Genomic DNA, 18,314 nt, shown 5'->3' with positions numbered 1-18,314 from the left:
TATTAACAGGTTTTTGTTTTTAATTTAAACAGATGAAACTTCATTGGCCTGGCATGGATGTACTATCAAGTGTAAATAACATGTGCTGAACCTGACAAACTTGCCAAACAAAAGGAATTTTTTTTTGTTTAGTTTCCCAAGTACATACTTTGCTGAATTCTGTTCAACCATGCATGGAAGTTCCCGGTCAGTGGGTAAAGTGGAGCAAAGTAACCAGAGTCCTGGACGCTCGCCGAGACTACCACGGTCACCGCGTCTGGGTCACCGTCGAACAAACAGCACTGGGGGCAATTCTGGTACCAGTACCAGTAGTGGGGGTGGGAAAACCCTGTCCATGGAGAATATCCAGTCACTGAATGCTGCATATGCTACGTCTGGCCCCATGTACCTAAGTGACCATGACCATGTTGGTATAGATTCCCCTAAAGCGACAATGACATTGGGTAGAGCTTCTGGACGCTTACCATTTGGTGTTAGGATGACCACCATGGGGAGTAGCCCTAACATTGCCACAACTGGTGTGGCCAGTGATACCATAGCTTTTGGAGAACATCACCTGCCGACAGTGAGCCTAGCATCTACTGTACCACACTCGTTGCGGCAGGCTAGAGATAATACCATTATGGACCTGCAGTCACAGCTGAAGGAGGTCCTTCGTGAGAATGATCTGCTTCGCAAAGAGGTTGATGTGAAGGAGAGCAAACTCAGCTCTTCGATGAACAGCATCAAAACTTTCTGGAGCCCAGAACTGAAGAAGGAGCGAGCACTCCGGAAAGACGAGGTGGCTAAGATGACTATTTGGAAAGAGCAGTTTCGGGTTGTACAGGATGAAAATCAGGTGGGTTTAACAATCAGGTTTGTGGAGATGTTTGTGAGATGTAAAACTACGGGAGCAAATTTGATAAGTCTGAGGCTAAACGTTTAGCATGTATTGGTTAACTTTACAGACTAATATATCCTTTGATTAAGTGACGAATAAAATACCACAGATGCTGAATATTTGAAACAAAAGCAGAAAATGCTGGAAATGCACAGCAGGTCAGTCAGCTTCTGTGGAGAGAACAGATAAGTTAATATTTGGGTGTGGACCCTTTCAACGTTAAATTGATAACTACAGTTTGTGAACTGTTGTCTGGAGACTGCCTTGTATGCTGCAGAACACTAAATGTAAATGAAGTGTTTTAGTACGTGAAGGAGTTGAGATTAAATCTGCAGAAACACATTGAACGTTCTCTCAAAAAGTACACACACCACTTCACTCCTGCAATTTATATTTTCTTAATTTTCAAGCTAGAATGGGCTTTCAGAAATGAGATTTATTGTGAACCTGTATAGATGACAATAGAGTCTATGGGATGATGTGCAACAGAAGACATGCAGGCAGTGATACTGAGGCTGCCTGTGCTTTTAGTCAATAGTATTGCTTAAGTATCTTGGCATATTAAGCTATCCTTTTTAGATAGCAAAATGTGTACTTAGAATATGATTGCCTTTATTATTAGCAGTGTTGCCTACACTGCCCTAGTAATAGGGAATGTGAGTAGGGATATGCATCGTTGCTTGGCAGAGTAGGAGACAAAATAAGGACAGAATGAGGGTGTTTTGATTTTTATATTCTGCATGCATGTGCTTTTGTTTATTGTACTGATAACATAGTACCATAAAATGTTTAGTGGCAGTTAGTGTGATTTACTATGGTTACATATGGCACTCACTGATGTTGAGAGCAAAAACAGTTTTTAGAACTGCTCATGGCATATAAGAAGCTAGCTCAGGTGAAAGTTTGCCCTGCATACATTGACTAAATTGCATCCAAGTGAGATATAAACGCACAAATGGTCTCATATATTTTTCTAAGAGAGTAGCAGATCCCCTATCTCCCTTTTACGGATGGGGAGTCAAGAACCACGTTTAGTGTAGTGTTCAGGTGAGGTGGGGTTAGAGGGTGGGGGATAATTGGATCAGTGTGCACAGCTGTAATTCAGTCCTCATTATAAGTTTAAAAGTTATACATTCTGTCCTTATTTTGTATATTAATTTTATACTAGTTGATCTCCTGGAGCACTGGTTGTGGGGAGTCTAGAACTAGCATTCTAGAACGATCCCAGTGGATTGGAAGGTAGCAAATATAATACCGCTATTCAATAAAGGAGGGAAGAGAGAAAACAGGGAACTACAAGCCAGTTAGTCTGACATGAGTCATCAGGAAAATGCTGGAATCCATTATTAAGGAAGTGGTAATAGGGCACTTAGAAAATCATAATATGGTTCGGCAGAGTCAACGTGGTTTTATGAAAGGGAAATCGTGTTTGACAAATCTATTTAGAGTTTTTTGAAGATGTAACTAGCAGGGTAGATAAAGGGGAACCGGTGGATGTAGTATATTTGGATTTAAAGGCATTCTGTCAGGTGCCACATAAAAGGTTGTTACACAAGGTAAGGACTCATGGGATTAGAATAATATATTAGCATGGATAGAAGATTGGCTAATGGACATAACACTGAGTAGGAATAAACGGGTCATTTTCAGGGCTGGCAGGCTATAACTAGTGGGGTGCAGCAAGGATTTGTGCTTCGGCCTCAGCTATTTACAATCAATATTAATGACTTAAATGAAGGGACCAAGTGTAATGTATCCATGTTTGCTGATGATACAAAGCTAGGTAGGAAAGTAAGCTGTAAGGAGGAAGCAGAGGAATATAGACAGGTTAAGTGACTGGGCTCGAAGGTGGCAGGTGGAGTATAATGTGGGGAAATGTGAGGTTATTCACTTTGGTAGGAAGAATAGAAAAACAGAATATTTTCTAAATAATAAGAAACTATTAAATGTTGGTGTCCAGAGAGATTTGGGTGTCCTGGTACAAGAAACTCAAAGTTAACATGCAGGTACAGCAAGCAATTAGGAAGGCAAATGGTATGTTGGCCTTTATTGCAAGGGGGTTGGAGTACAAGAGGAAGGAAGTCTTGCTGCAATTGTACAGGGCTATGGTGAGATTGCACCTGAAGTACTGTGTACAGTTTGGTCTCTACCTAAGGAAGGATATACTTGCCTTTTGAGGCAGTGGAATGAAGGTTCACTAGATCGATTCCTGGGATGAGAAGGTTGTCCTATAAAGAGAGATTGAGTCAAAACATAGAAACATAGAAAATAAGAACAAGAGTAGGCCATTCGGCCCTTCGGGCCTGCTCCGCCATTCAAAATGATCATGGCTGATCGTCCAGCTCAGTACCCTGTTCCCGCTTTTTCCCCATATCCCTTGATCCCTTTAGCATTAAGAAATATATCTATCCTTCTTGAATACATCTAATGACTTGGCCTCCACTGCCTTCTGTGGTAGAGAATGCGACAGGTTCACCACCCTCTGAGTGAAGAAATTTCTCCTCATCTCGGTTCTAAATGGCATACCCAGTATCCTGAGACTGTGACCCCTAGTTATGGATTCCCCATCCATCGGGAACGTCCTCCCTGCTTCTAGTCTGTTTAGTCCTGTTAGAATTTTATATGTTTCGATGAGATCACCTCTCATTCTTCTAAACTCTAGTGAATATAGGCCTAGTCGACCCAATCTCTCCTCATACGTCAGTCCTGCCATCCCAGGAATCAGTCTGGTAAACCTTCATTGCATTCCCTCCATGACAAGGACATCCTTCCTCAGATAAGGAGACCAAAACTGCATACAATACTCCAGATGTGGTCTGACCAAGGCCTATATTCTCTGGAGTTCAGAAAAATGAGAGGGGCTCTCATTGAAATGTTTAAAATTCTGAGGGGGCTTGACAGGGTAGATGCTGAGAGGCTGTTTCCCCTGGCTGGGGAGTCTAGAACTAGGGTGCATAGTCTCGATAAGAGGCCATTTAGGATTCTTCGCTCGGAGGGTGGTGAATCTTTGAAATTCTCTACCCCAGAGGGCTGTGGATGCTCAATCGTTGAGTATATTCAAGGATGGGATCGAAAGATTCTTGGACTCTCAGGGAACCAAGGGATATGGGGGTCAGGTGGGAAAGTGGAGTTGAGGTCGAAGGTCAGCCATGATCTTATTGAATGGCAGAACAGGCTCGAGGGGCAGTATGGCCTACTCCTATTTCTTCTGTTATGTGAGATGGAGTCAGAGGGCAGGAGGATGTGGAGCAAAAGGGGAGGAGGAAGCGTAAGAGGATGGGGATGATCACAGGCGCAAGGGGGGCAAAAAGAGGGGATGACTGGCTGAGAATCAGGAGCCATGCCTGAAAATACCCTTACTGTGGAGGGGGAGGCTGTCTGAGAACCAGCTACAGGGCCCAAAATCTGCTCACTTGGCCTGGGAAAGGGGTTGCATTTCATGGGAGTTAGTCTTTTGGGCCCAAAACCTGCTCCGAGGGGGAGGGTGGTGGGTGAAACACAAGGGCGGGGTGGGGGGGGGGGGAGGCGGTGGAATCACTGGCTGAGAACAAGGACCAAGGCATGAAAAGACTCTGAACGGGGGGAGGTGGAGATGGCTGCCGTTAATTGGCCTGTGGAGTCCAAAAGATGTTCAGCAAGAACTGCACCTATCTGAGCAAGCAGAAAGGTAACAAGAACGTCAGTGGTGGGAGGGGAGATGTTGATGATCTAGCTGCAGGGCCCAAAAGAGTAGCTCAGTAGCACGTAGTTGAGGATTGTGGCGGGGGGGGGGGGGGCGGGGAAGGAGGAGGATCTGTCTGTAGGGCTTAAAACTTGTTTGGGTGCTGGCAGGGATTAGACAAATAAGACTCTCAAAAGATTTTGAGTTTTGTGTGCCTGACAAAGTTACGGTGCAGTCCCAAATGGGGGAGGTTGCCCAACAATTGCCCTGGGAGGCCCATAGTTTGTGAATTTGATCAGATTGGGAGCCCCTTAAGATGCTCAGCGGGGAGCATAGTTGCAGGTCTAAGATGTCCATGGATTGGGCCACCAGGCATGAAAACAGGCACATTTGAGGGAGGGTTGAGTAGGAAGGAAGGCTACCAGGTCTGGCAGGCAATCCACCAGGGGAGGCCAACCATTAAGCACTTTCCACAGTCTGGTAGCCTTGGGCTGAGGACAGAAGAAGACTGACAGTAATCTGGAAGAGAAACTATCCACATTGGGAGACTGTAAGGGGGAATCATTTTCTTTACCAACATGGCAGACGCCACTGGAGGCCCAAATTCTTAGGGTGGTCCGCAGAGACACTTGGTGGCCAGAGCTAACAACTGCATGCCGACACAACCTGCTATTTTATACTAAGTTTGAGATCCTTTGGGTGTTAAAAACAGTTTGGTGTATGTGCATGTCGGGTGCGAGCAAATCTGATGCCTATTTTGTGTTTTTTTTTTATATATTGGAGAACTATTAAAAGTAATTGTCAAGTTCAGAGGGCATTATAGTGTAAACGCAGCCTCCTTCTCCCTCCTTTCCCCAAAATCCATCAAGGTATGGTCTGACCAGTACACTCTATGGTTTGATTAAGATTTCCTCTGTATTCTATTGATCTGGCTATGTAGTTTAACATTCACTGGTTGGACGTGTTGAGCAGCAAGTCTACTAAGACTCCTAGGACTCTTTCAGCTTTATCCTTATTTCAACATCATTCGTGGAGTACGCGTGTCACTTATTTTTCCTTTCTATGAGCAGTAATTCACATTTGTTTCCACTACATTTTTTTCTGCCATTTACCTGTGCATATACATATTCTATCTAATTCATCCTATAAATTTGGAGGAGATTGCTCAAATTATTGTCCCTCCTAGTTTGGTATCATGTACAAATTTGACCATTGCAATGAGTTTCATTTGAGGTAATTTTATGTGAATTAGAAACACTTTGTTCTGCCCCTCTCCTTCCCCTCCCAAACCTGGGCATAAACCCTCTAACGAGTACTCATATATTTTCTACCCATTAGCCAATTTCTTATCCATTCCGAGGGTTTACCTTCGATTCCTAATGTTTTGAGTTAACTAATAGCGGAATTTTGTTTAAATACCTTTCGGAAGCCTAAGCATACCACATTGTAGGGTTTTCCACAGTCCACTTGGATTGTCACTTTCTCAAAGAAGTAGAGAGGTTGGTTAAACAGGATCTTCCCCTTCTGAATCCATTCTGATTATTGTACAGATGATCCTTAAGTTTACTCCTGATCGATTCCATTATTTTACACAATCGAAATGATACCAATGGGTCTGTAGTTTCCTGCGTCTATTTTGTCCCCCTTTTTGAATTTAGCCTGTTTCCAGTGACCTGCACTTTGCCTCTTTGATCCCTTTGTTCTAATTCTATTAAGTTAGTTGTTCATTTTTCCAGCTCTGAAGTAGAGCTGTAGGCCTCAAATGTTAATTTATCTGTTCTTTCCCAAGATGCTGACTGACCTGTACATTTCCAGTATTTTTTGTTTCAGATTTCTAGAAGTCATCTGAAATTTTTTACTGTGCATTTTTAATTTTGTCTCACCTTGGGAACTTTCCAGCAAGCCTCAAGTGATGGTGCTCAGAAATGGGAACCTTAGCTCACTTCTCTCTTTCCCCACTCCCAGCCAGGGATGTTGAAGCGAAATGTACACTTCCCCCATAATGCCACCGTAGCTAACTCAGTACATCTGTGGAGTCACACCTGAGGGCGTTTGGTCTGTATTGCTCAGTTTACCTGTAAGCTTTTTCAATTCAGCCACCAGGGAGCTATCTATATATAAATATGCCAGTCTTGTTAGAATCCTACCATTCTTCTCCCTCCCCCTTCCCCCTCCCCAATCTCGGCGCTGTAGGTGACAAATTCCATCTGGCTTATTGTATTGAACAGTTTGCCTACCAGTTAGACAGATGCTGCTTCATCTGCTGTTTCACTCAAGGAAGGAACCAGCAGCATTTTTATTATTTTTAATGAGTACAGTTAATGTTTCATGTGTCTTTTAGATATGTGATCAGTTTCATTTTTTGCAGTGTGCTTTTGGGAAGAGGAGCAAGACGAAAGTGCCCGATTATTCTGTGTTTTCACTGGTGGAGAATATTCTAATTATTTGAAGGTTCCCTTTCGATAGCTACTTTACTTTTTTTTTCTCCCCCACCCTCAAACCGCAAGGGTGCTCCGACGGTTGGACAGTGGTAATTAATTGTACAGAAATTATCCTTGAACAGATTTTTCCAGAACAGCAAATGAGTGGTGGTGGTATCTGAAGCAGATTTCCTTCTGTACCCATACCTTTACAGTCACCTACTGAAGTTTTTTAAAAAAAATGTTGCTTTGTATGCAAGTAATGCATATGCAGCAAGCCAGGTGGTGATTTACAAAGAGAGGAACTGAAATGTCTGACCACTACCAGAAGTATGAATAATGTAATTCTGGGCAATGCAGACAAAGCCTCCAATATTATGCTAAATAATGTAACATCCCAACATAATTATAATTGGAAACAACCAAGAGCAACATGCTGTAACAGTAATAAAATTGTCATTTTAATATTTCATTATATTCAATCAGTTGTGAGAATTAAAGAATAGTTCAATTGAATTGTTTGAAGTAAAAAAAAAATCAAATGTGCACTTCTGACCACATAACCTCTCCATCGCCAAGACCGCCAACTTCCACTTCTAATATAAGAACATAAGAAAAAGGAGTAGGCCATATGGCGCCTCAAGCCTGCTCTGCCATTCGTTAAGATCCTGGCAGTTCTTCGATCTCAATTTCACTTTCCCACCCTAACCCCAGATCCCTTGATTCCAAAAATCTATCGATCTCAGCCTCGAATATACTCAACGACTGAGCATTCACAGCCCTCTGGGGTAGAGAATTCCAAAGGCACTCAACCCTCTGAGTGAAGAAATTCCTCCTCACCTCAATCTTAAATGGCCGACCCCTTATCCTGAGACCATGCCCCCGAGTTCTAGACTCTCCAGCCAGGGGAAACAACCTCTCGGCATCTACATTGTCAAGTCCTCTCAGACTCTATGTTTCAATGAGAACACCTCTCATTCTTCTCCACTCCAGAGAGTATAGGCCCATTCAACTCAATCTCTCCTTATAGGACAACCCTCTCATCCCAGGAATCAATCTAGTGAACCTTTGTTGCACCGCCTCTAAGGCAAGTATATTGTTCCTTAGATAAGGAGACTAAAACTGTACACAGTACTCCAGGTGTGGTCTCAATGGAGCCTGATATAATTGCAGCAAGACTTCCTTACTGTTATACTCCAACCCCCTTGCAATAAAGGCCAACATACCATTTGCCTTCCTAATTGCTTGCTGTGCCTGCATGTTAACTTTGTGTTTCGTATACGAGGACACCCCAAATCCCTCTGAACACCAACATTTAATAGTTTTTCACCATTTAAAAAATATTCTGTTTTTCTATTCTTCCTACCAAAGTGAATAACATTTCCCCACATTATACTCCATCTGCCACCATCTTGCCTTCTCAATTAAACTCTCCATATCCCTTTACAGACTTTGTGTCCTCCTCACAGCTTACTTTCCCACCTAACTTTGTATTGTCAGCAAACTTGGATACATTACACTCGGTTCCTTCATCTAAATCATTAATATAGATTGTAAATAGCTGAGGCCCAAGCACTTATCCTTGCAGCACCCCACTAGTTACAGCCTGTCAGTCTGAAAATGACCCATTTATCCCAACTGTTTTCTGTCCGTTAACCGATCCTCTATCCATGCCAATGTATTACCCCCAACCTCATGAGCCCTTATCTTGTGTAACAACCTTTTGTGTGGCACCTTCTCGATTGCCTTTTGAAAATCCAAATATACTGCATGCATTAGTTCCTGTTTATCTACCCTGTTAGATACATCCTCAAAAAACTCTTAATAGATCTGTCAAGCACCATTTCCCTTTCATGAAACTGTGCTGACTGCCTAATAACATTATGATTTTCTAAGTGCCCTTTTACCACTTCCTTAATAATGGATTCTAGCAATTTCCCGACGACCGATGTCAGGCTAACTTGCTTGTAGTTCCCTGTTTTCTCTCTCCCTTATTTCTTGAATAGCGGTGTTATATTTGCTACCTTCCAATCCACTGGTACCATTCTAGAATTTTGGACGATCACAACCAATGCATCCACTGTCTCTGCACCCACCCCTTTTAGAACACTAGGATATAGGCCATCTAGTCCAGGGGATTTGTTGGCTTTTAGTACCATTAATTTCTCTCGCACTTTTTCTTTACTAATATTAATTACTTTAAGTTTCTCTCATTAGCCCCTTGGATCCCCACTATTACTGTTTTTTTTGTGTCCTCTGCTGTGAAGAAAGATACAAAATATTTGTTTAACATCTCTGCCATTTCCTTATTCCCCATTATAATTTTTCCTGTCTCTGCCTCTAAGGGACCCACATTTACTTTTGCTAATTTTTTTTTTTTACACACTTGTAGAAACTCTAACAATCTGTTTTTATATTTCTTACTAGTTTACTCTTATTCAATTTTCTCCCTCTTTGTCAATTTTTTTCGTCATCCTTTGCTGCTTTCTAAAACTCTCCCAATCCTTAGGCTTACTACTCTTGGCAACATTATAAGCCTCTTTTAATCTAATACTATCCTTAACTTCTTTAGTTAGCCACAGATGGGTCACTTTTCCTGTGGAGTTTTTATTGCTCAATGGAATGTATGTTCGTTGAGAATTATGAAATATTTCTTTAAATGTTCGCCATTGCTTATCTACCGTCATCTTCTAATGTAATTTCCCATTCTACCTTTGCCAACTCGCCCATCATACCTATGTAATTGGCTTTATTTAAGTTTAAGACAAGTTTCGGACTTAAGTATGTCACTCTTGAACTCAACGTGAAATTCACAATATTATGATCACTCTTCCCAGAAGATCCTTTACTATGACATTACTAATTAACCCTGTCTCATTGCACAAGATAAGATCTAACATAGTTTACTATTTAGTTCCCAACCTTGATCATCTTGCAACCATTTCTCTTTAATGGCTATTAGATCAAATCCTTTTGTCTCTATTTGTGCCATTAATTCGTCCATCTTGTTATGAATGTTTCATGCACTCCAATGAAGTACCTTCAATTTTAACTTGTTACCATTTTTCGCTGCTTTGATCTTATTCGCTGATGCAACATTAAACTTTCTGTCCCTTCCTGTCACACTCTGCTTATCTTTACCCAAATCGGTACACTGCTCTGTGCCTTGACTGCCACCCCGCTTCTGTCAGTCTCCCTTCCGCCCCCCTCCACCCCCCCCCCCCTTTCTATGGGTGTCTCTCTCTTGTTCTTTTCTCTTTTCCCCCCCCACCCCTTCTGTCAGTATCCCTCCTGTCAGTCTCCCTCTTCTCCCACCGCTCCCCACCCCTTCTGTCGGTATCCCTCTTTCCTTTCTTGTCCCCCACCCCCACCCTTCTGTCGGTTGGTCCTCTTGCTAGGAACTAAACAGCTCCCAAGTGAAGGAAAGCCCCAATACTGATGATAAAGTTGTTTTGCTTGCATTGGGCACACCCCTTCTGGCGGCGACCCTCTCTTCTCTTCCTCCCTTCTGTTGGTATCCAACTTCTCGCTGCCACCACCGCTCCCCCCCCCCCCCCCCCCCCCCCCCCCCCCACCAAAACCCAAAAACCCAAAACCTTGTCGGCGTGTGCCTCATTTTTTACAAGGAGCCCTACTCATTTCATGTTGACTACGTATTTATATGTAAACTGATAAATTCCATGAACAGCACACAACACTCAGTAATCAAGTGCGTTTACTAGTTTATTTCAGCTACAGATTTTCACACATCTGAAGTTGGAAACTTGCTGAAATGTGATGTTTGCTTTGAGTAGTTTCCAGTGTTCAAGTACAGGGTTTAAAAATAATTTTTATTTACAAGATCAGAGAACAAAACTATTGTCAGGACTGCTGCTGGGTATTGATTGGCATTAGAAAGGCAGCCTAAACTGTGATTTACATTTGAAACTTGGAAGTATATGAAGTTCAATTTGATTAAAGTTCCCCCGTTCATCTTCAGTGCTCCTTTGAGAAAATGAGCAAAAGCTTCGAGGATGGTGTCGATAAAATCTACTTGGTCATGATGTCAAATTCAAATTGCTGTGATTTGAAAATTAACATTTCAGTCTGCCAGCCATTTTGATACAGTCAGGGGAATTTGTCAGATGTCACTGGACCAGGATCAATAGAATGCAAGTGAGTGAATGTTGTAATAGCCATAACTTGTGGGTAACCTTGAAGATTAAAACTGGAGAGCAGTGGTAGTGCAAGTGTATGCTGTGCTTACTCATTGAGTCTTAGTTGTACCAACTTTGAGTTACTAAATTTGAGTGGGGTGAGGTTTCTTCCTCTTGTGTAGTGCTAAAATTATTTGAAGAATGTTACAGGCCAGTCACAGGCAGTTGTCCAGGAACAAAGTCCTGCTTCAGCCTCAGCCCATGCATGATTTTCTTGGATTGGGCCATTTTCTGTAGCATCTCAATCCACGTTGGCAGGATTGGAGTGCCCATTTGTTGTCACTTCAGTGCGTTGTACCAGCAAGTGAAATTTGAAGGAAGCCAAGAAGGTGTGGTGCGGTCCAGAAGTCATTGTGCTGGGCCTAGTTCCGTTGTGGGCTGTATTTTTCTTAATTATAGCATCATTAACTTTCAGAAGTTAAGGAACCAGGATAAAATAATGTAGAAAACTTGGAAGGAGTGGTACAAGAGGAAGAGTAGAAAACTTGTGTGCTATTGAAACAGTCATATATAGCACTTGCTTTTCTGGAACAGTTCTGAAAAGCTAACTTGAAAGTAGGAAAACCATGTTGAAAGAAACAAATATTTTTTGGATTCCAACTTTGTGCACTGTTGCTTATTTAAATTCTCCCATGGTCAGAAATGAACTGGAGGTATCCTTTTGACTTGGGTCGGTAATTGGTTGAGAGGTAGGAGATAGTGAGTAGGGATAAAGGGAATGTACTCTGATTGTGACAAATGATGATCCCCAGGGATCTGTATGGGGGTTTTAGCTTTTCACCATATATATCAAAGACTTGGATGAAAGAATAGTGAGTTGTATATCCAAGCTTTCAGATGACACTAAGTTAGAAGGCACAGTAACTTGTGTAGATGAGAGCAGGAAGTTACAAAGGGACATGGAAAATTAAGTGAGTGAGCAAAACTGTGGCAGATGGAGTTTAACCTGGGCAAGTATCAGTTGATTCATTTTGGATTCAAAAAAGACTAATTGGAATGATTTCTTAATGGCAAGAGACTAGAAACTGTGGAGAAGCAAAGGAATTTGAGTGTCCAGCTACAGAAATCACAGTTAGTGCAAAGGTACAAAAAGTAATTAAAAAGACTAATATATACTTTATCTTAAAGGGGTTGGAATACAAAGGGGAGGAAATTATGCTTAAGTTGTACAGAGCCTTGGTCAGACCCCATCTGGAGTACTGCGTTCAGTTTTGGGCACTGCACCTCGAAGGATATATTGGTCTTGGATGGAGTACAGCGCAGATTCACCAGAATTATATCCGGGCTTAAAGAGCAAAATTATGAGCAGAGATTACATAAACTTGAGTTGTATTACTTTGCGTTTAGAAGTTTAGGTGGTGATCTAATTGAGTTGTTCAAAATGATAAAAGGATTCGATAGGGTAGATATAGAGAAGTTATTTCCTCTGGTGGGGGAATCCAGAACAAGGGGGCACAATCTTAAAATTCGAGCATGGCCATTTAGGAGTGAAATCAAGAAGTACTTTTTCACAAAGGGTAGTGGAAATGTGGAATTCTCTCTCCCCAAAAGGCTGTGGATGCTGGGTCAGTTGAAATTTTCAAGACTGAGATCGACACATTTTTATTTGGTAAGAGTATTACGTGATATAGATCAAAGGTGGGTAAATTGAGTTGAATTTCTGATCAGTCGTGATTTAATTGAATGGTGGAATAGGCTCGCAGGGCTGAATGGCCTCCTTCTGTTTCTCTGTGCCACATACAAATTGTATTTCAATCCTGTGCTTTGTGTAAATAATTGGATCTATTGATTTTAGTTACTTTTATATTTCAAAATATACTTTATTTCATAAAATTTAAAGATAGCACAATTCCAAGGCGATACAATTCAGAACAATACAACACAGATCGTACACAATACGATTCCAGTATTACAATTTAAACATAGTACATATCTTAATGCATGCTGTACAATACAAGGTGGGATGGCCTTTCCCCATAGAGCCTTTGCGTAAGTCGCACCTCGCTTCAGTGCGTCCCGCAGCACATACTCCTGGACCTTGGAGTGTGCCAGTCGGCAACACTTGGTCGTTGGCAGCTCCTTCAGCTGGAAGACCAGCAGGTTTCGGACGGACCAAATTTTATCTGTTTTGGTGTGTGTCCTGAGGAACAGCCTGTGGAGCACAGCGTCTTGTATTACCAAACTGGGACAGATACCAATGCATCTCTCTCCACACCCTCTGCACGAAGGGGCAGTCTATCAGTAGGTGGACAACAGTATCCACCCCGCGCAGCCGTGAGGACAGCTCGCGGTGGTGCCGAGATTCCGTGCGCGTTGGAAGGACCGCATTGGGAGGGCCCTTCTCGCCACCATCCAGGCTACGTCCTGTTGGGTATTGGTCAGTTCTGATGACGAGACGTTCTTCCAAATGGCATCGACTGTCTGGTCGGGGAACTGCCTGATTGGATCCACCCTCCTTTCCTTGCAAGACTCTCAGAACGTTCCATGTCGACCGCTGACTTTATGGCCTTGTGGTCGAAGGGGTTCCTCCTCAGGAACTTCTCCACCTGGGACAGATGGTGTATGGTCCAGCTGGACGGGACTTCCTGTGCCTGCTCGGCCAGCGTGGCCAGACCCAACCTTCTCGGTGTGTTGGAAAGGTAGAAACTCAGCATGTAGTAACATTTGGTGTTGGCTTACCGGGGTTCACCACACATCCTGAGGCAGCCACACAAAAACGTGGCCATCAGGATCAGAGTGACATTGGGGACGCTCTTTCCTTTTCCCCGCCCCCCCCCCCCCCCCCCCTTTGTCTGGGGGCTTGTACATGGTGACCCTGCGGACACGTTCTACCTTGGACCTCCAGTCAAAGTGGAAGATAGTTTGGGTGACAGTGGCGGCGGAGCTGTAGGGAATGGGCCAGACCCTGGCCATGGAGAGCAACACCGTGAGTACCTCACCTTATTATCACCAGGTTCCTGCCGGTTATGGAGAGGGAGCACCCCACCCACATGCCAAGCTTTTGTTTGGCCTTGGTGACCCACTCCTCCCAGTTTTTGGTGCAGGCCATGGCCCCCCACCCCAAACCCGATTCCCAGCACCTTCAGGTAGTCGGAGCTGACGGTGAAGGAGGCAAAAGATTGGGTCTCCCTCCTGCCAAAGAACATGGCCTCGCTCTTCGGTTCACTCTGGTCCCCGAGGCCAGCTCGAAATAGTTGCAGATGCCCATCAGTCTGTGGACCGTCTGCTGATCGGAGCAAAATACGGTGATGTTGTCCATGTACAGCAGAAGGAGGAGGGGAAAGAAATCAGAAATTGGCAACTCATTTCCTGGCTAAACGTCGACTACAAGATTCTGCCTAAGGCCATCACCAACAGGCTCAAGCCCGCTCTGGAGCAGGTGATCCCAGCGGGAAGATCTGATAGCCTTGTGCTGATCAGGGATATGATCGCTTACGTGCAGGACAGGGGGATCAACACCTGCCTCATCATCCTGGAGCAGGAGAAGGTCTTCGACAGACTATCCCACACGTGGATGATGGGCGTGCTCTCCAAAATGGGGTTTGGGGGGGGAATCCGCGATTGGATTCAACTGCTCTACACGGACATCCGTAGTGCAGTCCTAATCAATGGGTGGGAGTCAGAGAGCTTTCCAATCAGATCTGGAGTCGGGCAGGACTGTCCTCTCTCATATATTTGCCGTGCCCATCAGGAAGGATGCAGGTATCGGGGGTGGTGACGATCCCAGGCAACGGAGGTTCTCGGGTTAAGGCTTCCCTGTACATGGAGAATCATAGAATTTTACAGCTTAGAATCAGGTCATTTGGCCCATCAAGTCTGTGCTAGTGTTTTCTTCATATGAGCCACCTAGTCTAATCCTACACTCTTCCTTGTTCCCCATACCCTTTAATAGTTCTCTTTTTCAAGCAATTATTTGATTCTCTTAAAAGAATTTTGATACTCTGCATCCCAATGGTGTGAATTCCACATTCTAGCCACCCCAGTAAAGATTTTTTTCTAACCTCTTCATGAATTGTTTTTGTGATCATCTTAAATATGTGGCCCCTTGTTACCATCTTTCTGCCAAGTAGAAGCAACCTATCACTATTTACATTATCATAACCCTTCATAATCTTGAAGACCTCTATCTGGTCATGTTTTCACTTTGAGCTCTAATGAAAATGCCCTCGCTTTCACATCCCTCTTCATAACTTTATTCCTGATAATATCTTGAGTTTACACTGCACCTTTTCCATTGCTTTTCTATCCTTCCTAAAATAGTGTGTCCAAAACTGCATGTAATACTTCAACTGTGGCCTAAATTCAGCATACTAATGACATATGTAGTGCTGAAGTTGTTTGATGTTTGAACTTATAAGCTAACTCTTGTTGCGTCAAGAACAACAGTAAATTTAAACCATGCTTGAATATACTGATCACCTTACCCAATATACATAAAGAATGTGAGGGACGCCACCTGCATTACCCAAACCGCCTGTGCAAAGACTCAAATGTACATAAAACATGCACTGACCCACTTGCCCAGCCTAATTTGTGGTGTTTGCTTCATTTTACATCGTGTCGGTGAGCTCTTAGTCCAAGGCTTTGGTGTTGGGAACTCATTGGGAGGGCATGGGGAGGAAGGGACAATGTGGAAATTCATGTTTAAACAGCCCACATTAAATTTAAAGAGATATGGCCCGCCTAAAGGCAAGTGACCACATATATGGACAAAAATAATGCTAGTTTTAATAAAGGCTGCTACAACATTTCTAATATGTTGTGTATACGTGTATAGATTGGTCTTTGCAAAGGCTATTTAGGGAAATAAAAATGGTTGTCGAATCCGGTGGCTGGCATGATAAATGTGAAGGCAGGAAACTTTGTGGCCAAGTGCTGAACCATCGCAACAATTGAACCCAAGCTTGGTGGCTGGCAAAATGGAAGTGGTACTGATGAGGTGATAGTGAGGAAGGTGACCTTGTTTGCCAGTCCATGGGACAGCATTGCAGTATGCCTGGCAGGAGATGCAGGAGAATAAATTGAGGGTGCAGCCGATAGTTACCAGTGGCAGTGCCAGCCCAGTGGTGCATGTTGGTTGCACGTGACCTTGCAGCAGATAAATTAGCTTGGCATCTGGCTGTCTGCTGACCTGGAGCTTGTGGAGTGAATTCTGAAAAGTCATTGCCAAGTAGATGTGTCTCCATGTCAGTGAATGCAGTTGGGAGGATGCAAACTGCCTCTGCTGCAGCCTGACCTGCCTGTCCATTTTTTTCTCCTAAAATGAAAGTAGAGGAGGATTTCCACTGGGAAACACGCCATCCTTATTGCATCAGCGTACTGAGAAAGTAGTGCCAGAACACTTGGCACAAAGCCTCCTGACCAACTGAGTGGAAACAGGAAAAATTGACACTAAACTTACCATAGGGCTCTCTAAATCTACTTCCATAAAAAGCACATGGGAACCGTGGATAGCCATTTTATATCTGTGGGTGGATGACTGAGCCCTATACCGTCATAAACAATGGGACATTGTGGGACATAATTAGGGTCTAATTTTAATATAAGCTTCAAAATTAGATGGTGAGCCAAATGGGTAGAAATCTGTCATAACAGTTCTCAGTCTATTTCCCCGATTTGCTTCAGCCAACTTTACGACCTTTTAATGAGTATGATTGAAAAATCTAACCTATTGGCATTGCTTATAAGAATTGCAAACTAGTCAGAAAATAAAACTGTTGGACTATAACCTGGTGTAAGATTCCTTACATTTGTCCACCCCAGTCCATCACTGGCATTTCCACATCATGTCTCCTGTGTTAGTGCATTCTTATTGGAATGTGAATTATGAGGCTCTTACCTATGTGTATTGCTCAATTTACAGGCCATTATTCTTTGATGTCTTGAAGTGGCAGACTGTGTGTGTGCGCGCGCGCGCACATGCAATTCTCTCTCTACCAGCAAGAAAGTACATCCTCCCATTGTGGCAAAGTGCAACTCAACCCACAGTAAATCAACGCCTATGGGACATATGCCAATAGAAATGAACAACGTAAAATTAGATAGAATGTGCAGCACAGCCCAACAGGTCCATGCCGCTGTTTAGGCTCCACACGTGCCCCCTCCCACCCTTCCTCATTTAACCCCATCAACATATCCTTCTGTTCCTTTTTCCCTCATGTTTATCTAGCTTCCCCCAAAATGCATCTATGTTAGTCGCCTCAGCTACTCCTTGCAGGAGCGAGTTCCACATTCTAACTACTCTCTGGGTAAAGAAGTTTCTCCTGAATTGCCTACAGGATTTCTTAGTGACTATCTTAAATTTATGGCCCCTGGTTCTTGTCTTCCCCCACAAGTGGAAACATCATCTCTACAACTATTCTCTTAAACCCTGTCATAATCTTAAAGCTCTCTATCAGGTCACCCCTCAGTTTTTTTTTCTAGAGAAAAGAGCCCTAGCCTGTTCAATCTTTCCTGATGGGTATAACCTCTTAGTTCTGGTATCATCCCAGTAAATCTTTTTTGTACCTTCTCCAGTGCCCTCTATATCCTTTTCATAATATGGAGACCAGAACTGTTCACTGTACTCCAACTGTGGTCTTACCAAAGTTCTATACAAGTCTAACATAACTTCTCTGCTTTTCCATTCTACTCCTCTAGAATTGAACCCCAGTGCTTTGTTTGCTTTTTTATGGCCTTATTATCCTGCATCGCTACTTTGTGATTTGTGCATCTGTTCTCCTAGATCCCTTTGCTCCTCTACCCCATTTAGACTCTTATTTTCCAAGGAGTATGTGGCCTCCTTATTCTTCCTACCAAAATATACCATCTCACACTTACCCTATATTGAAATTCATTTGCCAATTACACTCCCATTCTACAAGTTTATTAATGTCTTCCTGTATTTTATTGCAATCCTCCTCTGTATTAACCATACCCCCCAATTTGGTGCTGTCCACAAATTTTGAAATTGTACTTTCGATTCCCAAGTCCAAATTGTTTATGTAAATAGTGAACAACTGTGGTCCCACCACCAATTCTTGTGGAACACCATTTCCCACCTTTAACCAGTCTGAGTAACAACCTTTAACCCTTACTCTCCATTTTCTGTTTTGTAGCCAGCTTGCTATCCATTTTGCTACTTGTTCCCGGACTCCACATGCTCTGACCATGGTCAT

General features: G+C 43.1%; 1 protein-coding gene across 8 annotated transcripts in view; it reads left to right on the top strand.

Moving 5' to 3' along the window:
- LOC137334765 (ELKS/Rab6-interacting/CAST family member 1-like) overlaps positions 1-18,314 on the top strand; it is a 1,087,823-nt gene that overhangs the window by 26,763 nt on the left and 1,042,746 nt on the right. For all 8 annotated transcript variants that reach the window (XM_067999707.1, XM_067999706.1, XM_067999704.1 and 5 more), the window contains exon 2: positions 33-838. In XM_067999707.1, coding sequence (XP_067855808.1) covers positions 170-838 — 669 coding nt within the window. In that variant the 5' untranslated portion in view covers positions 33-169. The remainder of the gene's footprint in view (positions 1-32; positions 839-18,314) is intronic.

The sequence above is a fragment of the Heptranchias perlo genome, chromosome 18, assembly GCF_035084215.1.
Source record: "Heptranchias perlo isolate sHepPer1 chromosome 18, sHepPer1.hap1, whole genome shotgun sequence".
Taxonomy (NCBI): Eukaryota; Metazoa; Chordata; class Chondrichthyes; order Hexanchiformes; family Hexanchidae; genus Heptranchias; species Heptranchias perlo.
The sequence above is the reverse complement of the archived record's forward strand: the minus strand, read 5'-3'. Positions and strand labels throughout refer to the sequence as shown.